Below are 17,658 nucleotides of genomic sequence, written 5' to 3'. Positions count from 1 at the left end.
GCTGTAACTGCTGGCCTTTCCCTCTGGAACGACATCCTGGACACAGACACTAACGGTTGTAGACACAGAATTAGAGAATAGACAACCTGATTCCAACATTCATATGGACAGTAAACGTTCATGAACAGCCAGGCAAGCTCTGAAAGTGAAGCGTCGTGAAGCGTCATGAAGCGTACCGCGCACTGACACATACTTTGGTGTGAGGTTCTCACGAAGGGAAACGTGGGTGGGGCTGAAAGGGCCCCCACGGCTGCAGCCAGCGGCCAGCTTTCAGGCCTCATGGGCCGACCTCCTCCCAGCTCACATGCTCCTCCTCTTCTCCTGACCCCCTCCTGGTGGGCGCCCTTGGACTCCACCCAGAGGCTGGACCCTGTCCTGCCCGTGGCTTCACGTGGCATCTCTAGGCAGAGAGGCCACACCTGCTCCTGGCCCGCCAGCCGGGAGAGCCCACCGCCTGTTGGGCATCACCACTGGCGGTGTGAGGACCCTCTCTGCTTACCACATCCCAGGCGGGCCCACCTGCCCCACCCACCTCCCGCACCCACCGGCTCCCCATGTTGCCGATGGCCACTCCATCCTGCCAGGGACTTGGCGAGTTCTGAAGCCACTCTTGACCCCTCCCTTTCTCCCACCTCCACATCCAGCCCGTCGGGGAGCCAAAAAGCTGGCCCTCTGTCGCTCCCCGCTACTCACTGCCCAGGTTTCAGACACCACCTCCCACCGAGTAAATGGCCTGTCCATGCACAGAATTTAGTGTAAGATGAAGACATTGCCATCAGCGGGGAAAGGATGGTATCAGGAGTAAAACTGCTACAGAATAAGCTCCCCAGCCCTCTGCCTTTCCCCAGCATTGGCATCTGGAGCACGGCTCGTTCTGGGATCTGTGTGTTCTCTAGCAGTTCCCCTGCTTGGGAGAGGTAGGGAGGCTGCAGCCACTCTGGGGAGATGCTGTATTACTTAGATAAATAAGGATTTAGCTTATAAAATTGAAGCTTCCCTCCTCCCAAAATGCAGAAGGCGTTTTCTGATCTTTCATTTAGAACTTCTTTTTCCTCAGTGGTTTGCAGATGGTCACACCCTGTCCAGCCCCGGCCACTCCCTCCCAGCACACCCACACCCCTGCCTGCAGGTCACTGCTTCAGGGCAGACTCCCCAGTCCTGTGGAGGGAGGAAGGGGAGCTGAGAGGATGCCGATCTCGCGAGGTTGGGGCGGGACCCAAGGCTCCAGCGCATCCCTGCGGACTTCATGCCTCCTTTCAGGCCAGGCCGTGGGGACCCCCTGCAGACTTCCATGCCTCCTTTCAGGCCAGGCTGTGGGGACCCCCCACGCATCTCCCTTGGCTGTGTCTGCCACAGGGAACCCTTTCCATGCCCAACGCAAAAGCAAGAAACCACAGGAGAGAAGGCTGGTAAAACTGGCCATACAGAAATCAAAAGCAAACTAACCAAAGCATCTCAATACACATGGTAAGCTGAGGGAAGAAGTATTTGCAGCACACGAAAAAGCGAATTTCCTAACTTCTAAAGCTCTTCTACACATCAGTAAGGAAACGGCTGCGAGCTCAAGACACACGGGCAGGGACACACACGACACAGGGAACAGGATGGGAGGGGCTTTTCCACAGCGTAGCAGAAGCCCAGGTGCTCCCAACCATCTCCACAGCAGCCTGGGAAACACTCAAGGCTGATGCTCCCCATGCTGGTGACAGAGTGCGGAACAGGTAGAGGAAGGGACAGGAAACTGGTATCACCTTTTCGGAGGACAGCCTGTCAAATATCCAAATTTATCAGCACCGTAAGATAGGGTGAAAAAAATTAAAATAGAAAATTGACCCTGGAAACAGTATGGTAACCTAGAACTCTGATCTATCCATTCTGCCTCTAGATGTTTACCCAAAAGAATGCAAAGTAACAGCTGAGGAAATCCTGGATGCCATGTTCCTAGCAGTGCTCTCCTGGACAGCCAAGAGGCAGAGATAGCTGCATCCGCCAGCAGCCAAGCCAGTGCAGAAAGGCGACATGGTCTATGTGAACGGCAGGATGGTCCTCAGCTTTAGAAGGCAGAGATCCTACACTTTGGGAGCCCCAGGCAGGCGGATCACGAGGTCAGGAGTTCAAGACCAGCCTGGCCAACATGGTGAAACCCCGTCTCTACTAAAAATACAAAAATTAGCTGGGCATGGTGGCACACACCTGTAATCCCAGCTACTCGGGAGGCTGAGGCAGGAGAATCGCTTGAACCCGGGAGGCAGAGGCTGCAGTGAGCCGAGATCGCGCCACTGCACTCCAGCTTGGGCAGCAGAGCAAGACTCTGTCTCAAAAAAAAAAAAAAAAAAAAAAAAAAACCACGGAGATCCTGAGCATGCCACACCATGGAGGAACCTGGAAGACTTTATGTTAAACGAAATCAGCTAGACATAAAAAGGACAAAGATTTTATGACTCCTCTCATATAAGCTCCCTAAAACAGGCAAGCCTCAGAGACAGGAAGCTGCATGGTGCTTCCCAGGGACCTGGGGGAGGGGAAGTGGGGCACGAGTGTTGAATGAGTCCCGTTTCATTGGGGAAGATGAAAAAGTTCTGCAGATGGTGGTGAGCTGCACAACAATGAAGATGCCGAGGCTGCTGAGCTGGGTCCTCACACATGGTTATACTGGTCAATCTTATGTGTATTCTGCTGTAATAAAAGCACTAAGATCGAAAAAGATTATATATCCTTTCTCAAGGAGCAGACACCCAGTTCTCTCGACCCCACTCCCTCCACTGCAGACTGCAGGGATCCACACTAGTGCGCACATCTAGGGCTTTCCCCGTGGATATGCCGGCACCTGTGCGTGTGCAGGATGCGACAGCCAACAACCACTGGGGCAGCTCAGAGGTTCACATAGATATAAATGAAAGAGGAAACGGAGAGGCAGGAAAGGGAGAGAAAGAAGAGCAAGAAAGGGTTGGGGGGAGAGAGAGAGAGGAACGAAAGAAAAAAAGGAAAGGCCTGCGTGCAAGCAAGCACACACTCTTACCCTCGAGCCCGGGCCTGCTGTCCGCTTCACACTCACTCACCCAACAAAGTCAGCTGGAGTTTACAGAGGGGGAAATGCAAACACAGAGAGGCCGAATAATGTGCCCAAGGCTACACTGAGGCCATCTAGCAGGGCTGGGACTTGAACGAAGCCCACGGAAGGCCGGATGTCACCGCCTCTTGAGTTACAGCGTGTCCATGCGATGCAGCCATCGACACAGAGAAGCGAGCGTTATGTACATGCCAATCTAGACCCATGTGAACACTGTGCCTCCCTCCGTGTATAAAGCAGGGCCTGCACACATGCTTTCCGGCGCCAGGGTGGAGACGGTAATCAACTTCATTATAGTGACTTGGGGAAGAGACTAGCTGAAAACGCAGAGAAAACTTACCTTTTGTTTACATATTACCTATATTTGTTAGCATGTGTGATCTATGAGAAAAATAAGTTGTCGTTATCAAGTATGCAAAGGAAGACTCTTGTTTGCTCTAAGAGAGGGCTGCTGTTAAACGCTGCCCTGAAGGGAAGGAGGCCAGGCACCATCTGTAACTTTAAAAGGAGACAGCACCATCTGCGATCCTTGCACCGTAGTCAGCGTGGTGGTGCTTTTGTTTCTTATTCACAGGACTTATGTTCTACCATTGGACAGAATTTTCTAGAAAAAGTCCACTTACTATGGCTGGACGCATGTGCCCTGACATTTGTTATGGGCCATGACCCAGCTTTCCAAAGACCCATCCTCCATCTGCCAGGGCCCTGTGCTCATCATGGCTTTCCTCCTGTACGCAAGTCCTCTGCCTCAGCTGTGCTAAAACCAAGTTTCTGCAGTTGCTTCCTCCACAGCATTTAACTTAGTAAAGCAGATACAATCATCAAACTATAGTTCCTTCCCCGTAAATTATCTGTCTTTTCTTTACAACCCAACATAAACGCACACTTGTTCCGTTCCATCAGCAATCACTGAAACGGACTCCGGCCTAATCTCTGAGTTACGCCATAATTCACGTTCTTCCTGAGCCTCCCTCCCTAAACATAACTGCTGCTGAAGTCCCTGGGGACTTAAATCATAGGGTCAGAATGCGGAAACCCCACGGATCACAGGTGAAGAGTGTGGTATCTTAGCCAGAGAGGGCTTCCTTGACTCCTGCCTTTCAGAGCTCGCCACGAGCGTCCAATCCAGTCTTCAGGACACGCACTTCTGTCAGACCTCGTGTGGCAAGAGAGGACTATGAGAGCAGAAAGGAACTTTCTGGAACTCAGGACTCTTAGCAGCGAGTTAGGTTCTGACCACGGGCAGCTTCAGCACACTACCCACACCCCGCTGGCAAAAGCACCTCCTCAGCTGAGCTTTAAAGTGGCGGACAGATTCCACAAAGGCCCAGGCTGAAAGAAATTACAGGCAGAAGGAGCACAAAGAAAGCTTAAGAAAATGGAAACCGCAGGGTGCACACCCAGTTGCCTCTGTGCCCCAGACAAAGCCACAGATGAGCTGTCTGGGCAGGCGGCCCCAGGCAGGATCAGAGCTGGGCACTCCTCTCCCAGGTGGGGAGCCTGTGGGAGACTCAGAATGGACAGTCCCCCTGGGAGCAGCCCCAAGCCCGCCCCCAGGCCCCACTCAGCAGCGACTGCCAGGGTCAGGTAGGGGCGGCGGAGCAGCCAGACGCTGGGTGGGCCCGGGGGTGGGAGGCTCTGGTCTTCATAGCAGCTCCCCCTGGCCCACCCCATTTAAGTCCTGGGGCTGAGAAGCCAAACCCTGACCTTGTTTTATCTCAACAAACACTGCAGGGACCGGACTGGTTCCTTGTAAGCTGTTGGGACTAGACAGAACTGTGTGGCCAGAGGTCTTTCTCTGCATTTCTGCATTGACCCCTGCACTGCCTCTCCCTACTAGTGTGTGTGTGCGCACACACACACACACACACACACAGCCTTGAACAGGCTTCTGGTGCCATCAGCAACTCTCTCAGGCCACACCCTGGTGACCGAAGCTCTCAGCCTTTCTTCTCTTCTGGATCTATGTGAGAACCACGAGGCTTCAACCCCCTTTTCCCACCCCCAGCCCCAAGAGTGGCTTCTCAGGCTGGGCCTCCCATGGGGGCTGTTGGGGTGGGGTGCACACATGCACACGTGCCAAGTTGGTCTTGGGACATCTGTGGCTTTATGGTGGCTCCTTTCCACCCCAGGCTTGGCTGCCGGCCTTTCTCACACCGTCTGGTTATCCGACTGGAACAGAATGCCTATCAGGTGATCAGTCTCCCAGACAGCAGGGAGGGTGGGAAGAGATCTATAAAACCCTGCCCCTGAATAGTCACAACCGGCCTCTCCTCACTTCCACCTGGTAAACCTCCAGAGCCCAAGCAGTGAGACCAAGGTCACTGTCCTGCTGGGAACGACCCTGGGAGGTCCAGGCAGCCCTTTCAACGTCCAGGCCCCCCAAACCTCTTGGGTGGCCACCATCTCCGTGCCCCTATACAGAGTGCCTGTTATGGCTGGGCCCTGCACAGAGCGAGCCTGCAGTGGCTCAGCCCAAGGCACCAACTAACCAAAGAGCCACCACACTTTAATGTCAACCCCTGACAAAGTGCCAGGAAACACCCCGCTTCTTCTGGGGAATGGGGTGTGGTGGGCCCTGTGCACCCAGAGTTCTGCTTGGAAGGAGCATCCCAGGACAGACTGTGGCCCCTTGCCGGGTGGGACTGTCTTGCCAAGGAGCCCTCCTTCCCTGCCAGCACCTCCCCTCACCCCAACCCATGACCCACACAAGTCCTCTGCTGGCCCCATCTACAGAACAAGGAGGTGCTTGGTCTAGAACTTGAACTCTAAACAAACTGTCCCTTGAAAGCGGCCCTTGGCCTTGCTTTCAGCTGCTCTGTGGGTCACAGCTGCCTTTGGCGAGGTCACTGCGGCACAGCTCCCTCCCCTCGGCCTCCCCCAGGCCCGGCCACCACCGGCTGCTGCAGGCTGAATGGAGGTGGAGGGAAGCTGCAGCTCCCCCCGGACCCCTCTTCGTCATCGAGGGCAGGTTTTCCGTCAGGCCTGTCTTGGGTATGGCTGGCCTCCCTCCATGCTGCAGGCAAAGTCACCTTGCCTAGGATGGAGGCTATTATTTCAATATTTTGGTTTGCAATTCCAATAAATGCTTTAAAATCCTTTAATCCTCAAAAGGAAGCTGAGCTGGGACCTGACCGTCTTCCCTGGTATTTCTTTCCTGTATCCTCCCTCGCCCCACTTTTTGCCTTTGTCCAGCCAGAATTCCTTGCCCTTATACCCTGGCTGTGGCCCAGAGCCCCGGGCTGGGGAGGTCCTGCTGTCCCCTCAACCCCAGCAGGGAGGCGAGGGCTGCCTTTCTAGGCTGGCCCCAGGGTGCTGGCGAGGCCTGCAGGCGACCAAGTGCAGAGTGTGGTCACTGCTGCTTCCTCCCATCGAGGGGGGGCCGTCTGGGCTGGGGTCACCCTCAGATGCCCTGGCTACCTCCCCTCCCGCAGCAGGCCCTGGGCCCGGGCCCAGCCACAGGTTGGTGCAGCCTATGTTCAGACAGCTGGAGGCAGCAGCAGGGGACACTGGTTTCAAACGTGCTGGCCTCTGGAGAAGTGCCCTGCACTGGGCTGCCCGGCTCCTGCGGGCTGAAACACTGGCATCTCCATGGCCTCAGGGGGAAGGACTGGACCTGGCAGCCATTTGTGCTCCTGGAGGACAGTGGCAATTAACCCATTAACTTGCTGCCTCTCCCCGATCTCTTATTAAACCTGGCAAACCCAGTTAACTGTTCGTAACTACCACTCGGGGGACAGATGGCCCTGTGACGTTGCTAGTGGCTGCAGGCCACAGGGGCCAGGGTGACGTGTTATGGCCTCTGCCCTCCAGCCCCTCAGTGGCCCTTCGGTGCTGTTTAGCCCCACACAGCCTCAGGGCATAGCCATGGGGCTCCCCCATCCCGTGGCATCTCCAAGTCATTTTAGAGCCTAAGAAAGCCCCATGTGAGCAGGTGTTTCTTGGCTTCTACCTAGACACGGAGCTGATGTGTCTTGTGGGGACCCTCCAGTCCTGGGTCCGTCTGCTCAGTGGAGGCGTTGGGTTGTTGGTAAAGGTTGTTCCTATCAGTTTATTTCTTACAGCCTGTTGCGGGGTGGGGGGAGCTAATATCTTCACATCTGATTAACTGAGAACCTGTGACAGGTCCCAGCCATGGGTCGGCCGCGGGGGAGCTGCTGAGCTGAGGCCGGGAAACAGCACTTAACTGGCGGATTCAAGTTCAGGTTTCCATGCTTTCCAAAGCAGCCCGTGCCCCCACCCAGCCTGCCCTTCCATCAGACTGGATTAGGAGTGAAGGCCCAGGGGGACTTCTCAAGTCTTGGCTGCTGAGTGTGACAAGACAGTGTCCCCAAGAGTGCCTGGACAGGGAGGCCTCAGCAGATGTCAACGAAGGGCCCACAGCTGGGGAGGCATTGTGGCGTGGAGGAAAGCTCCGAGCCATGTGGACCTGCATTCAAACCCTGCCACTTGGCAGGTGAATCCACAGTGGGAACTCAGGTTCCTCAGCAAACCCACATCCTGCTCTTCCAGACAGCCCGTCTTCATCCAGAACTACTGTGTCCCGTGCAGACACCCCTGCTCTCCGAAGGCGCTATGGCTGGGCTAAGGCAGTGAGCTTTCTAGCCTCAGTCCTGTCACACGCCCTTTGATCTGAGCTAGTTTCTGATGTGATACTTCACTTAAAAATGGAAGAGTACTGGTAACATCTGTCTACTGACCCTGAGACCCCGGTTTGCTCTCAGGCTGGAATCTAGAGGCCTCTCTGCCAGGCCCTGGGTGGAGGTTCTCTCAAGTCTCTTAGGAGATGCCAGAGGAGCAGCTGGCAGAACCCATTCAGAGTCAGCTGAGGCACGGGTGAAGGACACCGGCGAGGGCAGTCGCAGAGCCTTGGCGAGCCTCCTGCCTGGACAGAGCGGCAGAGCTGCTCTCCGGCTTCCTCCCTCCTTCACCTCCAGGGGCAGCCCCAGGAAGGGCAGGGTGCCCCCCAGGTCTGGAGGCAGCAAAGGCCGACTCCTGGCAGGACCTCGGCCAAAGCTGTGACACCAGTGTCCGATTCTGATGAGGTCCACCAATTTTATGCCATCCACTGGCCAGATCCCCGGTGGTCAAAGCAAGTCACAAGACCCGGTGACTCACAGGAGCCAGGGGATTAGTGGTCTTTGTGCAGAACCCCACCTATTCAGCAGTTCAGCTTTGCTTTAGTGGTTTCTAAAGAAGATAAAGCATGGCTTTCACTTTTTGGAAAAGCAAGGTCACCCCAAACCACTGGGCCGGTGAGCTGCCCGCAGCTCTTGAGAGCTCCAGGTGCCAAGCATCTGCACATAGTGGGAGTGGGAGCCTCACAGGGTAGTGCGGCCGGTGCTCCCACGGTCCTTCCCGGCACTGCCTCAGTGAAAGCCAAACACACTTAGAAAGCGCAAAGAGAGAGAGAGGCCGGGCGCAGTGGTTCACGCCTATAATCCCAGCACTTTGGGAGGCCGAGGCAGGTGGATCACCCTGAGGTCGGGAGTTCGAGACCAGCCTGACCAATGTGGTGAAACCCCATCTCCACTAAAAATACAAAATTAGCTGGGCATGGTGGTGGGAGCCTGTAATCCCAGCTACTCGGGAGGCTGGGGCAGGAGAATCACTTGAACCCGGGAGGTGGAGGTTGCAGTGTACAGAGATCGTGTCATTGCATTCCAGCCTGGGCAACAAGAGTGAAACTCTGTCAAAAAAAAAAAAAAAAAAGACAAAAAAAAAAGGCAGCAGCACACAGAGAGAAAGCATCGTTCATTCTAAGTCTCCACAGGAAGCTGCAGTCGTGTATTTATTCAAACATAACAGTCAAGTTCCGAGTTGTCCTCCACGATGGCACAGCCAGCTATCCAGTCCCACACAAAGGCATGTGACAGCAGAGAGCAAATCCTAAGAACGTTCTGGAATCAGTCACTGGGACAACAGAGTTCTGGAGACCAAGGCCTCCCAGTCCAAAGCTTCTGACGAGATCCCTGGTAGAGCCCCACTTCACCCCAAACAGGCCAGAATTTGTGGTACCCCCTGGAGCCAGGCAGAGGAGACTGTGGGTGTGTTCAGGTGCACTCAGGCTCAGCCCAGCTTGGCACGGGGCCCATGGCTGCACCCGTTCCTACAGCCTTCTCCAGGCATTTTCAAACATTCTGCCCCATGGACAGTGCCAAGGAAGCTCAGTGCCCAGCTTCTATCTATACCCTAAACCTTGTGGATAAAGAAAAATCACACCACCAGACTCCCACGATGCCTGAATATGCCCAGGCTCTCCATTTTATCGGAAGAGAGTGCCCCACATGCAGCCAAATTTCTTTTGTTTTTCAGGCTTCTAAGAGAACACTACCTTGAAAACAACAAAGAAACCAGTGAGGTGGGGGGGGGGGGGCGGATGGAGGGGGGACCCCGGAAATGTGAGGAATCCTTTTTTTTGGTGGTGCTTTTTTTTTTTTTTTGAGATGGAGTCTTGCTGTGTTGCCCAGGCTGGAGTGCAGTGGTGCAATCTCGGCTCACTGCAACCGCCACCTCCCGGGTTCAAGCGATTCTCCTGCCTCAGCCTCCCGAGTAGCTGGGATTACAGGCGCCCGCCATCACACCCGACTAATTTTTTGTATTTTAGTAGAGACGGAGTTTCACCATGTTGGCCAGGATGGTCTCGAACTCCTGACCTCATGATCCACCCGCCTCAGCCTCCCAAAGTGCTGGGATTATAGGCATGAGCCACCGCACCTGGCCTTTATTAATTTTAAACAGTATGAAATTCAGAAGCAAACACGTATACAAAAAAAACCATCACATTTATTAATAATATATCTTAGATTCTCATCCTGTTCTTTTAAATGGCACCCACTGGTCTCGTACAGAGGAGCTGTGTGACTTTCTGGAATTACAGAAATATCCACATCCAGCCATGTGCTGAGCAGACCAATGTAAAATGTTCAGCAGGTTTTCCAATGTCTCTTGGATATATTTAGTCATCTGTGCAGAAGAACTCAAAACCCCAGAGCAGCTCCACTCCAGATCCAGGGCAGGAGGGGGCCTCCAGGGAGGGAGGCTGTGTTTACGAGAATCTGCCTTTTGTGTGTGCCTGGCTGGGACCAGCCTCTGGGAAAGAGAAGCACCAAGACGTGAACAGGGCTGTGGGCCAATGGCTTTAGCAGCCACATAATCCCTCCTTTGATGTCCAAGGTCAGTTCGAGCCTGGTCCCCCAGGCTAGGAGGAGACGAATGAAAGAATCTCGCTGTGGTCTTTCCTGCAAAGGAAACAGCAGTAACACTGATTACCCAGTCACCGGGAGGAATTCTTGTGAGCGCGCACCTCTGTGTGCCTTTGCTCTCCACTTTCAAGAGAGGACTTTAATCGCAGGACAAGGAGGAGACCCAGGCCCATTTCAGTCTCAGGGACGAGTCACAGTGAGCCGTGTGATGCTGGCCTGCTCACACGTGGCTGTGACACCAGCAGGTCGTACTCAGGCTTTGCGTACACAATAGCTGCTAGGAGTACCCATTTCAGACCTGCACCCACTCTAACTGCTCTCAGAAAGTCTCAGCTCACCTTGCCGTGGGAGAGCTGGGCCCTGCCTCCCTCACACATGGGGGGCAAATGCCCCCCTGCTGGCACTGTGTCCCGCCTTCAGGCCTGGGAGCTCTTAACTTTCTGCCAACAGGGTTTTCAGAGTCTACAAACCCCCACGCCACAGGAGCACATACAGATGACTGGCACCATGCTGCCGCCGGGCCGGGGTGGCCGCGGGCCTGTCTGCCGTGAGTGGGAGCCCCAGCTCTCCTGAGCCTCGGGCACTTACAGACACGAAGGCTTTTTGCTCAAGGGCTCGACTCCTGTTCCTGCTGAACTGAGCCAGTGTGTAAAATGAGAACTGATATCAGCTCAGTAGGCACCGGAGGGCGGGTCCAATCGACAGCCCGGAGAAGCAGCGCCTCAGCTGGGAGCTCCGTGGGCACCGTCCGCTGGCGCAGGAGACGCGGAGGCCTGGACTGCAAATACAAGAAAGAGTTCACCGCGCCCAGAACAACAGGAGCTCCTCCGAAAGCCCCACCCCGCCCCGCTCACAGCCATGAGCCACCACATGATTTCACTCGACTTAGGTGATGCATTTGGTTTCAGTTTTTTGTAAGAATAATTTTTGCAACTTTCAATACATTTGACCTTTCAGACAGATGTCCGATTAGTGGATGTTTCTGTGGACAGACTTAAGGACTCAGTACATGGCTAGCATTCCTGGCAGGAGACGGTGCATCCTTGGGGCCAAGTGGTCTCTCATCCTCCAGGATCGCGCTCCGCACTCAAGCTGACTGTGCAGCAGCGGCCGGCCCGTCAGCAACGGCCTCTGCCCCAGCGGCTCCAACTTAACTGTCCCCATCTCACCTTCTCTTCAGGTGCAGAACTTAGCCACTGTGAACAAAGCGGAAACCAATCACTGTTCACCAATCAGCTAAGCTCTGCACCTTGTTAGAGAGGTCATCGCTGGGCATAAATAAAGGGACGGTGACCGGTGAGCATCTTCCTCAGCTGGTGGCTTCTTTTGTTTCCAAAGAAGAGCTACGAGATGCACCTGTTCTCCAATCTGCAGTGAGTGCGACCACAGTTTCTGGAGGAGCAGCCAAGGTCGTGGTTGCGTGGTAATCCCTGGCAATGTGATTTTAATCTTAAGTCACAAATCAGCATGCCAGGAACCCAAGCAGCCAGAGCACCTGAGAGCAGCGCCGCCCCGTGCTGTCTGCGCGCACCGGGCTTCCGCGGGAGGACGCCGGCGACACTGCCGCCTTCACGCCTGTTATGCTAGCAAACAGGTGGAGTTTCTGTTTGTTGTTCGTTTATTTGGCATCCTAGAGGTATAGTTTTTTGAATCAAAGAGACTCCAGAGGTGACCATAAAAATGCCAGTGCAGCTTTGGAACTGAAGAAAAATGCAGGGACCGGCCATGCGACACACACAATTGCTAAAGGCAGCTGTCCTTGCTATTAGTTTACTGCCTCTAACCCTTGGAGACAAGATCCCCTCTCTCCAGGCAGATTCTAGCTGCCCTGGGAAGCCTTTGGGGACTCTCAAGTCAGGAGGTCCCCCTGCTGGAAGGGGCCCTGAGAGCAATCCCGGCCACTGTTCCTCACAGGGACTGGTTGGGGGGCAGGCTTGCAACCCCTGGATGCATCTGGAGGGGTGGGGACAGGATCGAAGATGTTGGAGAGGGGGGAAAGGGGAGACTTGTGACCAAGATGACTCCTTTGCCTGCTTGGGCAAAAATTCCACATAAAGAGTGGCGAGGGGTGTGCCCTGCAGTGCTGCTCCAAAACCTGCACCGAAGGGAACGATGAAAGGACTAGCTGGCCTTGTAGTTTCACACACTTTAACACGAACGCCACGAAATAACAAAACGAAAGAGAAACACCATTTACACTGATTACTATTATGAGGCTGGCAGTGAGGTAAGTGCGCAGTCTGTGTGCCGCCGGCCCATCCTGGAGGGGAGCCGGGTCATGTCTGTAGCAGGCGTTTCACTACGAGATGCTCAGTCCCGTTTCCCTTTCCTGGCACACATGGTTCCTGACTCTTCTGGAAGAATATGATCATGCTTCGGAAAACCTGTTTATTTCTTTTCATTATTAGAGTTCTTTCAGATAAATAAGCTACTTAAACACGTTACACAGAAATGGTTTTCATAAGCACAAAACATTAGAAGAAAACTCAATGTTCAAAACTGAGTGATGAATATCAACACCAAATATTCAATATCCATGAAAAATTAGAGAAGCTATAACATGAAAAATGCTTCAGATTTGATAAAGTTTTTTTAAAGATACAAAATTAGACATCCCCTATTAATATCATATAAAACACTGAAGAAAAACGGAGCAGACAGAGAAATGATGATGACTGTTAGAGAAAAAAATCTCACAGCTGTCCTAACAAAACCTTATGTACTACTGCTAGGTTGCTTTAATAGTGTAGAAACCCATACTGAGCAACTAACTTCTAGGAAGTAAATGTAACAGGTTAATTCCAGGCACAATTAACAGAGGAAGTGATTTAAGTAATCTAGGACTCACTCCAATATAAGCCAGGGGACAAATTCCGCTCCAACACAACAAAGCAAAAAGTGGGACCTGCCCGCAAGACACAGGGTCATGGAGGGCATATGCTGCATGTGCTGCGTGCGCGCGGGTGCTCTATGTGGTGCATGCGCTGTGTGCGCCGCGTGTGCTGTGTGGTGCATGCGCTGTGTGTGCTGCGTGTGCCGCGGGTGCTGTGTGGTGCGTGCACTGTGTGTGCCACGTGTGCTCTGTGTGGTGCGTGCGCTGTGTGTGCTGCATGTGCTCTGTGTGGTGCACACGCTGTGTGGTGTGTGTGCTGCATGCAGTGTGTGCACTACATGTGCATGTGCTGTGTGTGCCGCGGGTGCTCTGTGTGGTGCATGCGCTGGGTGTGTTGTGGCGTGTGCACTGTGCCGCAGGTGCTCCGTGTGGTGTGCGCGCTGTGTGTGCCACGTGTGCTCTGTGTGGTGCATGCGCTGTGTGTGCTGCGTGTGCTCTGTGTGGTGCGTGCACTGTGTGTGCCACGTGTGCTCTGGTGCGTGCGCTGGGTGTGGTGTGTGCACTGTGTGTGCCACAGGTGCTCTGTGTGGTGCGCGCGCTGTACGTGCTGCATGCAGTGTGCGCGCTACATGTGGTGCATGTGCTGTGTGCTGCGTGTGCCGCAGGTGCCCTGTGTGGTGCATGTGCTGTGTGTGCTGCGTGTGCTGTGTGTTGTGTGCACTGTGTGCTGCGTGTGCTCTGTGTGGTGCGTCACCATGTGTGCTGCATGCACTGTGTGTGCCGCGGGCGCTGTGTGGTGCGTGCACTGTGTGGGGTGTGTGTGCCACGTGTGCTCTGGTGCGTACACTGTAGTGTGTGCTGTGTGCCGGGGGTGCTGTGTGTGGTGCCTGCACTGTGTGTGGTGTGTGCCACGTGTGCTCTCTGTGGTGCGTGCGCTGTGTGTGGTGTGTGTGCTGCGGGTGCTCCGGGTGCTCTGTGTGGCATGTGCACTGTGTGTGCTGTGTGGGCTGCGTATGCTATGTGTGTGCTGTGTATGCCGCGGGTGCTGCGTGTGCTCTGTGTGGTGCATGCGCTGTGTGCGGTGTGTGTGCTGTGTGACCCGCGGGTGCTCTGTATGGTGCATGCGCTGTGTGGTGTGTGTGCCACGCGTGCTCTGCGTGGTACATGCGCCGTGTGCTGTGTAGTGGGTGCACTCTGTGGTGTGTGTGCTGCATGTGCCACGTGCACTGTGTGCTGCGGGTGCTCCAGGTGCTCTGTGCGGAGCGTGCGCTGTGTGTGGCGTGCTCCATGTGCCACGTGTGCTCTGCGTGGTGCGTGTGCTGTGTGTGCTCTGCGTGGTGCATGTGCTGTGTGTGGTATGCTGCATGTGCCGTGTGTGCTCTTCACGGTGTGTGCGCTGTGTGTGGTGTGTGCGCTGTGTGTGCTGCATGTGCTCTGTGTGGTGCATGCACTCTGTGTGGTGCATGCACTGTGTGGTGTGTGTGCTGCATGTGCTCTGCGTGGTGCATGTGCCATGTGCTGCGGGTGCTCCGGGTGCTCTGTGTGGTGCATGCACTGTGTGTGCCGCATGTGCTCTGTGTGGTGCATGCGCTGTGTGGTGTGTGCTGCCTGTGCCGCGTGTGCTCTGTGTGGTGCATGTGCCATGTGCTGCAGGTGCTCCAGGTGCTCTGTGCGGTGTGTGTGTGCTGCGTGTGCCACGTGTGCTCTGCGCGGTGTGCGCTGTGTGCTGCGAGTGTTCTGTGTGGCGCGTGCGCTGTGTGCCGCATGTGCTCTGTGTGGTGCATGCGCTGTGTGCTGCGGGTGCTCTGTGCTGTGTGTGCCACGTGTGCTCTGCGTGGTGTGTGTGCTGAGGGTGCTCTGTGTGGTGCGTGTGCTGTGTGTGCCGCATGTGCCCTGTGTGGTGCATGCACTGTGTGTGGTGTGTGCCGCGTGTGCTCTGTGTGGCGTGTGTGCCGCGTGTACTCTGTGTGGTGCATGCACTGTATGTGGTGTGTGTGCTGTGTGCTCTGCGTGGTGCGTGCGCTGTGTGGTGTGTGCTGTGTGTGCTCTGAGTGGTGCGTGCGCTGTGTGGTGTGTGTGTGCTGCATGCAGTGTGTGTGCTACATGTGGTGCATGTGCTGTGTGTGCTGCGTGTGCCTGGAGAGTCTCCTGCCAGCCCATGACCAGGCGTGGACAGCCCAAGGAACCTCCAGTTCACACATGGCTAGAAGAAAACATCTGCTTGCAGAAGCAAGGCTTTGGAGTCACACGGCCGCTTAAACTCCTATGTCAGCCGTGACCTTGAAGACCGGACCAGCGCTTCTGCCAGGCTTCCCATTCCATCTCTAAACCTACTCAAGATGTTCCCCCACAATTTTTGTTCCTACAGATTATAAAACCTGAAGTGGCCAAAATAGTGCCAGGGAGCGCCGCTGTGCCTCCAGGTGGACAGTTTCTGCTTCCCAGTGACTGCCACAGCCAGGCAAGGTGCTCCAGGGACTCTGGGCTCCCATATCAGCCCAGCACCCACTTGGCCAGTTACTCTCCAGGCCCCGGGCCAGGGAGCCGACTACTGATGCTGCGGGTAGTCTTGGCTAACTATTCGGCTTACTGATTTAGTTGGCTCCTAAGAGGAGTATCTGGTTAGAACTAAATGACAGAAAGGAAAGGGAGAGAATCACCTCGTTAAAATAACATTTCAGCCACCACCTGGGCTGAGGACCTATCCATCTGCTCCTTGGTCCGCTCGAAGCACCCGCGGGCGAGCTGCTGCTGTCTGGCGTCCTCACTCACCATCAGCTCCCCGTAGAGGTACACACCCATGGCCTGCAGGGCACAGAGGCCAAAGGGCATCAGGCGAAGGCGTGGGCACCCACACATGCACACATGAGCTCAGTCTGTGCTTGTTCCACACACACTTGCAGTCTAGAAACTGCAAAGACCCCAGAGAAGACAGAGGCCGTGCGCTGACTGTGCTTTTGGAAGCTGCAGTCTGCAATCCCTGTCTCCTCCTTGTTCTCAAAACCCCAAGGAATCCTCAGCTCCCAATTCTCTACACAGACTCTGACGATTTCACTGGTGACAGAACGATGAGCAGGCATTCCCACCATGATGGCCGTGTCAGGAATGCTCTGAACAGACAGAGATGGTTCCCAGAATTACCACGCGGAGAGCCTGTGTGGCATTACAGAGACACGGGACTCCTGACCCGCAAAGTGTGTCCCTAGGAGTAGCTGGTCTGAGCTCACCCAGGAAGTCCTTCACCTGCCAGGGAAGCGAAGAGCACAGCAGGCAGCAGCCGCAACAGAGACACATCACAATGCCCGCAGAGACGCCCGCCCCACCCGCACCCTTTCCTCCACAGCCCTGCACCGCAGCCCGCACCGGCTCTGCTGCTTGGGAACAATGCCGCAAACACTCACATTTGCATTTTTCCTGTATTTTTAAAATAGCCAAGGACGTTCTGGAAGACCCAAGGGCCCGCTCTGGATCTGCCTACTCTCTTGTGCCAGGCTTAGTTATGCCATGAGTTACATTCTGCTGGAGCAAACTAAAAGAAGGGTCTCAAAGACATCGCAAGAGCAAAACTTCGTAGTTAAGGGTTCAAAAGTGCTTTCCCCAAAAAGCCCAGACATGGTGATCCTTATTTGTCAAAGATCACGATTCTAAATACACTGCAGTGAATTCTGGTCTTTAGAATAGACCTTAAAGTTGCTCTTAAATTTTGTCCTTCTTATACTCCTGTATGTTTTTCCAGACACCTCTTGCTCTGCTGTGCAAATGTGACATTTCTTCTGGTACAAAGGCATGTACTTTTCTTTGTGGGAATAATGAGGCCTCAGGCCTCACTGGCTGGCTGTCCCCCACACTGAGACCCTATCAAAAGTCCTTTTGTTTGCCTCACTCCCACTCTCCACCCCAGCTGGAAGGCAGCTCCATGCTGTCACCCACAGTGCTTGGCAGGCCACTCGTTCAGAGGCAGAGGGGGTGGAGAGTGGGGAAATGGGGAGGGCGTGGGAGGCTGTGACGTGTTACAGGACACACCTGTTGGTGACCTGACACACTGCGGACATCAGAGGCGGCCGATGAAGGTCTCCCCAGATCCGCTCCCGCATGCGCACTGCCTGTGAGCTCCTAGGAAGGTGACTGCTGTCCCTGGTGAACAGTGAGAAAAGCTCTCACAGGAAGGAAACCCGCCTAGTGCACCACGGCAGGTGCAGGTACAGACCGAGACTGTCCTGTCGGGGCTCTCCCAGTCTGACTTGCACGTGTACTTTAAATAAGGGCCACTGAAATCAGGGATCTACCCCACGGCATCACCAAGGGACAAGCAGGGCCTAGCAGGTGCTGGAGATGCCGTGAAGTGTGAGCACGCAGCATGGGATGACGTGTGGGCCACGAGGCGGCACTGAAGGTGCTCAACTCAATCCTTCAAAGATACTGAGAGAGGAAAAAAGCAGCTCAGAAGAATCAGTGTTAGCCAAGATCCTACCAGTCCTTAAGAATCTCTGTAAGAGATTTAATTATTTGTTATGAAAGAGATACTGAGAACGTGGGTTCCTGTGTGAAGT

At 54.6% G+C, this 17,658-nt stretch overlaps 2 protein-coding genes across 11 annotated transcripts in view; one reads left to right on the top strand and one right to left on the bottom strand.

Annotated features, from left to right (window-relative positions):
• The window catches only part of FANCC (FA complementation group C), a 234,682-nt gene extending 229,244 nt beyond the window's left edge, over positions 1-5,438 (top strand). The window contains exon 16 of the transcript XR_004249867.2: positions 1,886-5,438. The gene's annotated coding sequence lies outside the window, so the exon portion shown is untranslated. The remainder of the gene's footprint in view (positions 1-1,885) is intronic.
• AOPEP (aminopeptidase O (putative)) overlaps positions 1-17,658 on the bottom strand; it is a 400,140-nt gene that overhangs the window by 12,565 nt on the left and 369,917 nt on the right. For 2 of the 10 annotated variants that reach the window (XM_032164582.2, XM_058445636.1), the window contains one exon: positions 9,833-10,311. The exons of 1 other annotated variant lie outside the window; for it this stretch is intronic. In XM_032164582.2, coding sequence (XP_032020473.1) covers positions 10,051-10,311 — 261 coding nt within the window. In that variant the 3' untranslated portion in view covers positions 9,833-10,050. Of the gene's footprint in view, positions 1-9,832; positions 10,312-10,963; positions 12,630-15,768; positions 17,243-17,658 lie in introns of those variants that run through there. 7 more of the 10 variants (XM_058445638.1, XM_058445637.1, XM_058445639.1 and 4 more) reach the window with 7 other exon arrangements.

This window comes from Hylobates moloch, unplaced genomic scaffold (assembly GCF_009828535.3).
Source record: "Hylobates moloch isolate HMO894 unplaced genomic scaffold, HMol_V3 SCAFFOLD_10, whole genome shotgun sequence".
In the NCBI taxonomy this organism is placed as follows: Eukaryota; Metazoa; Chordata; class Mammalia; order Primates; family Hylobatidae; genus Hylobates; species Hylobates moloch.
This window is presented reverse-complemented; position numbering and strand designations above follow the sequence as displayed.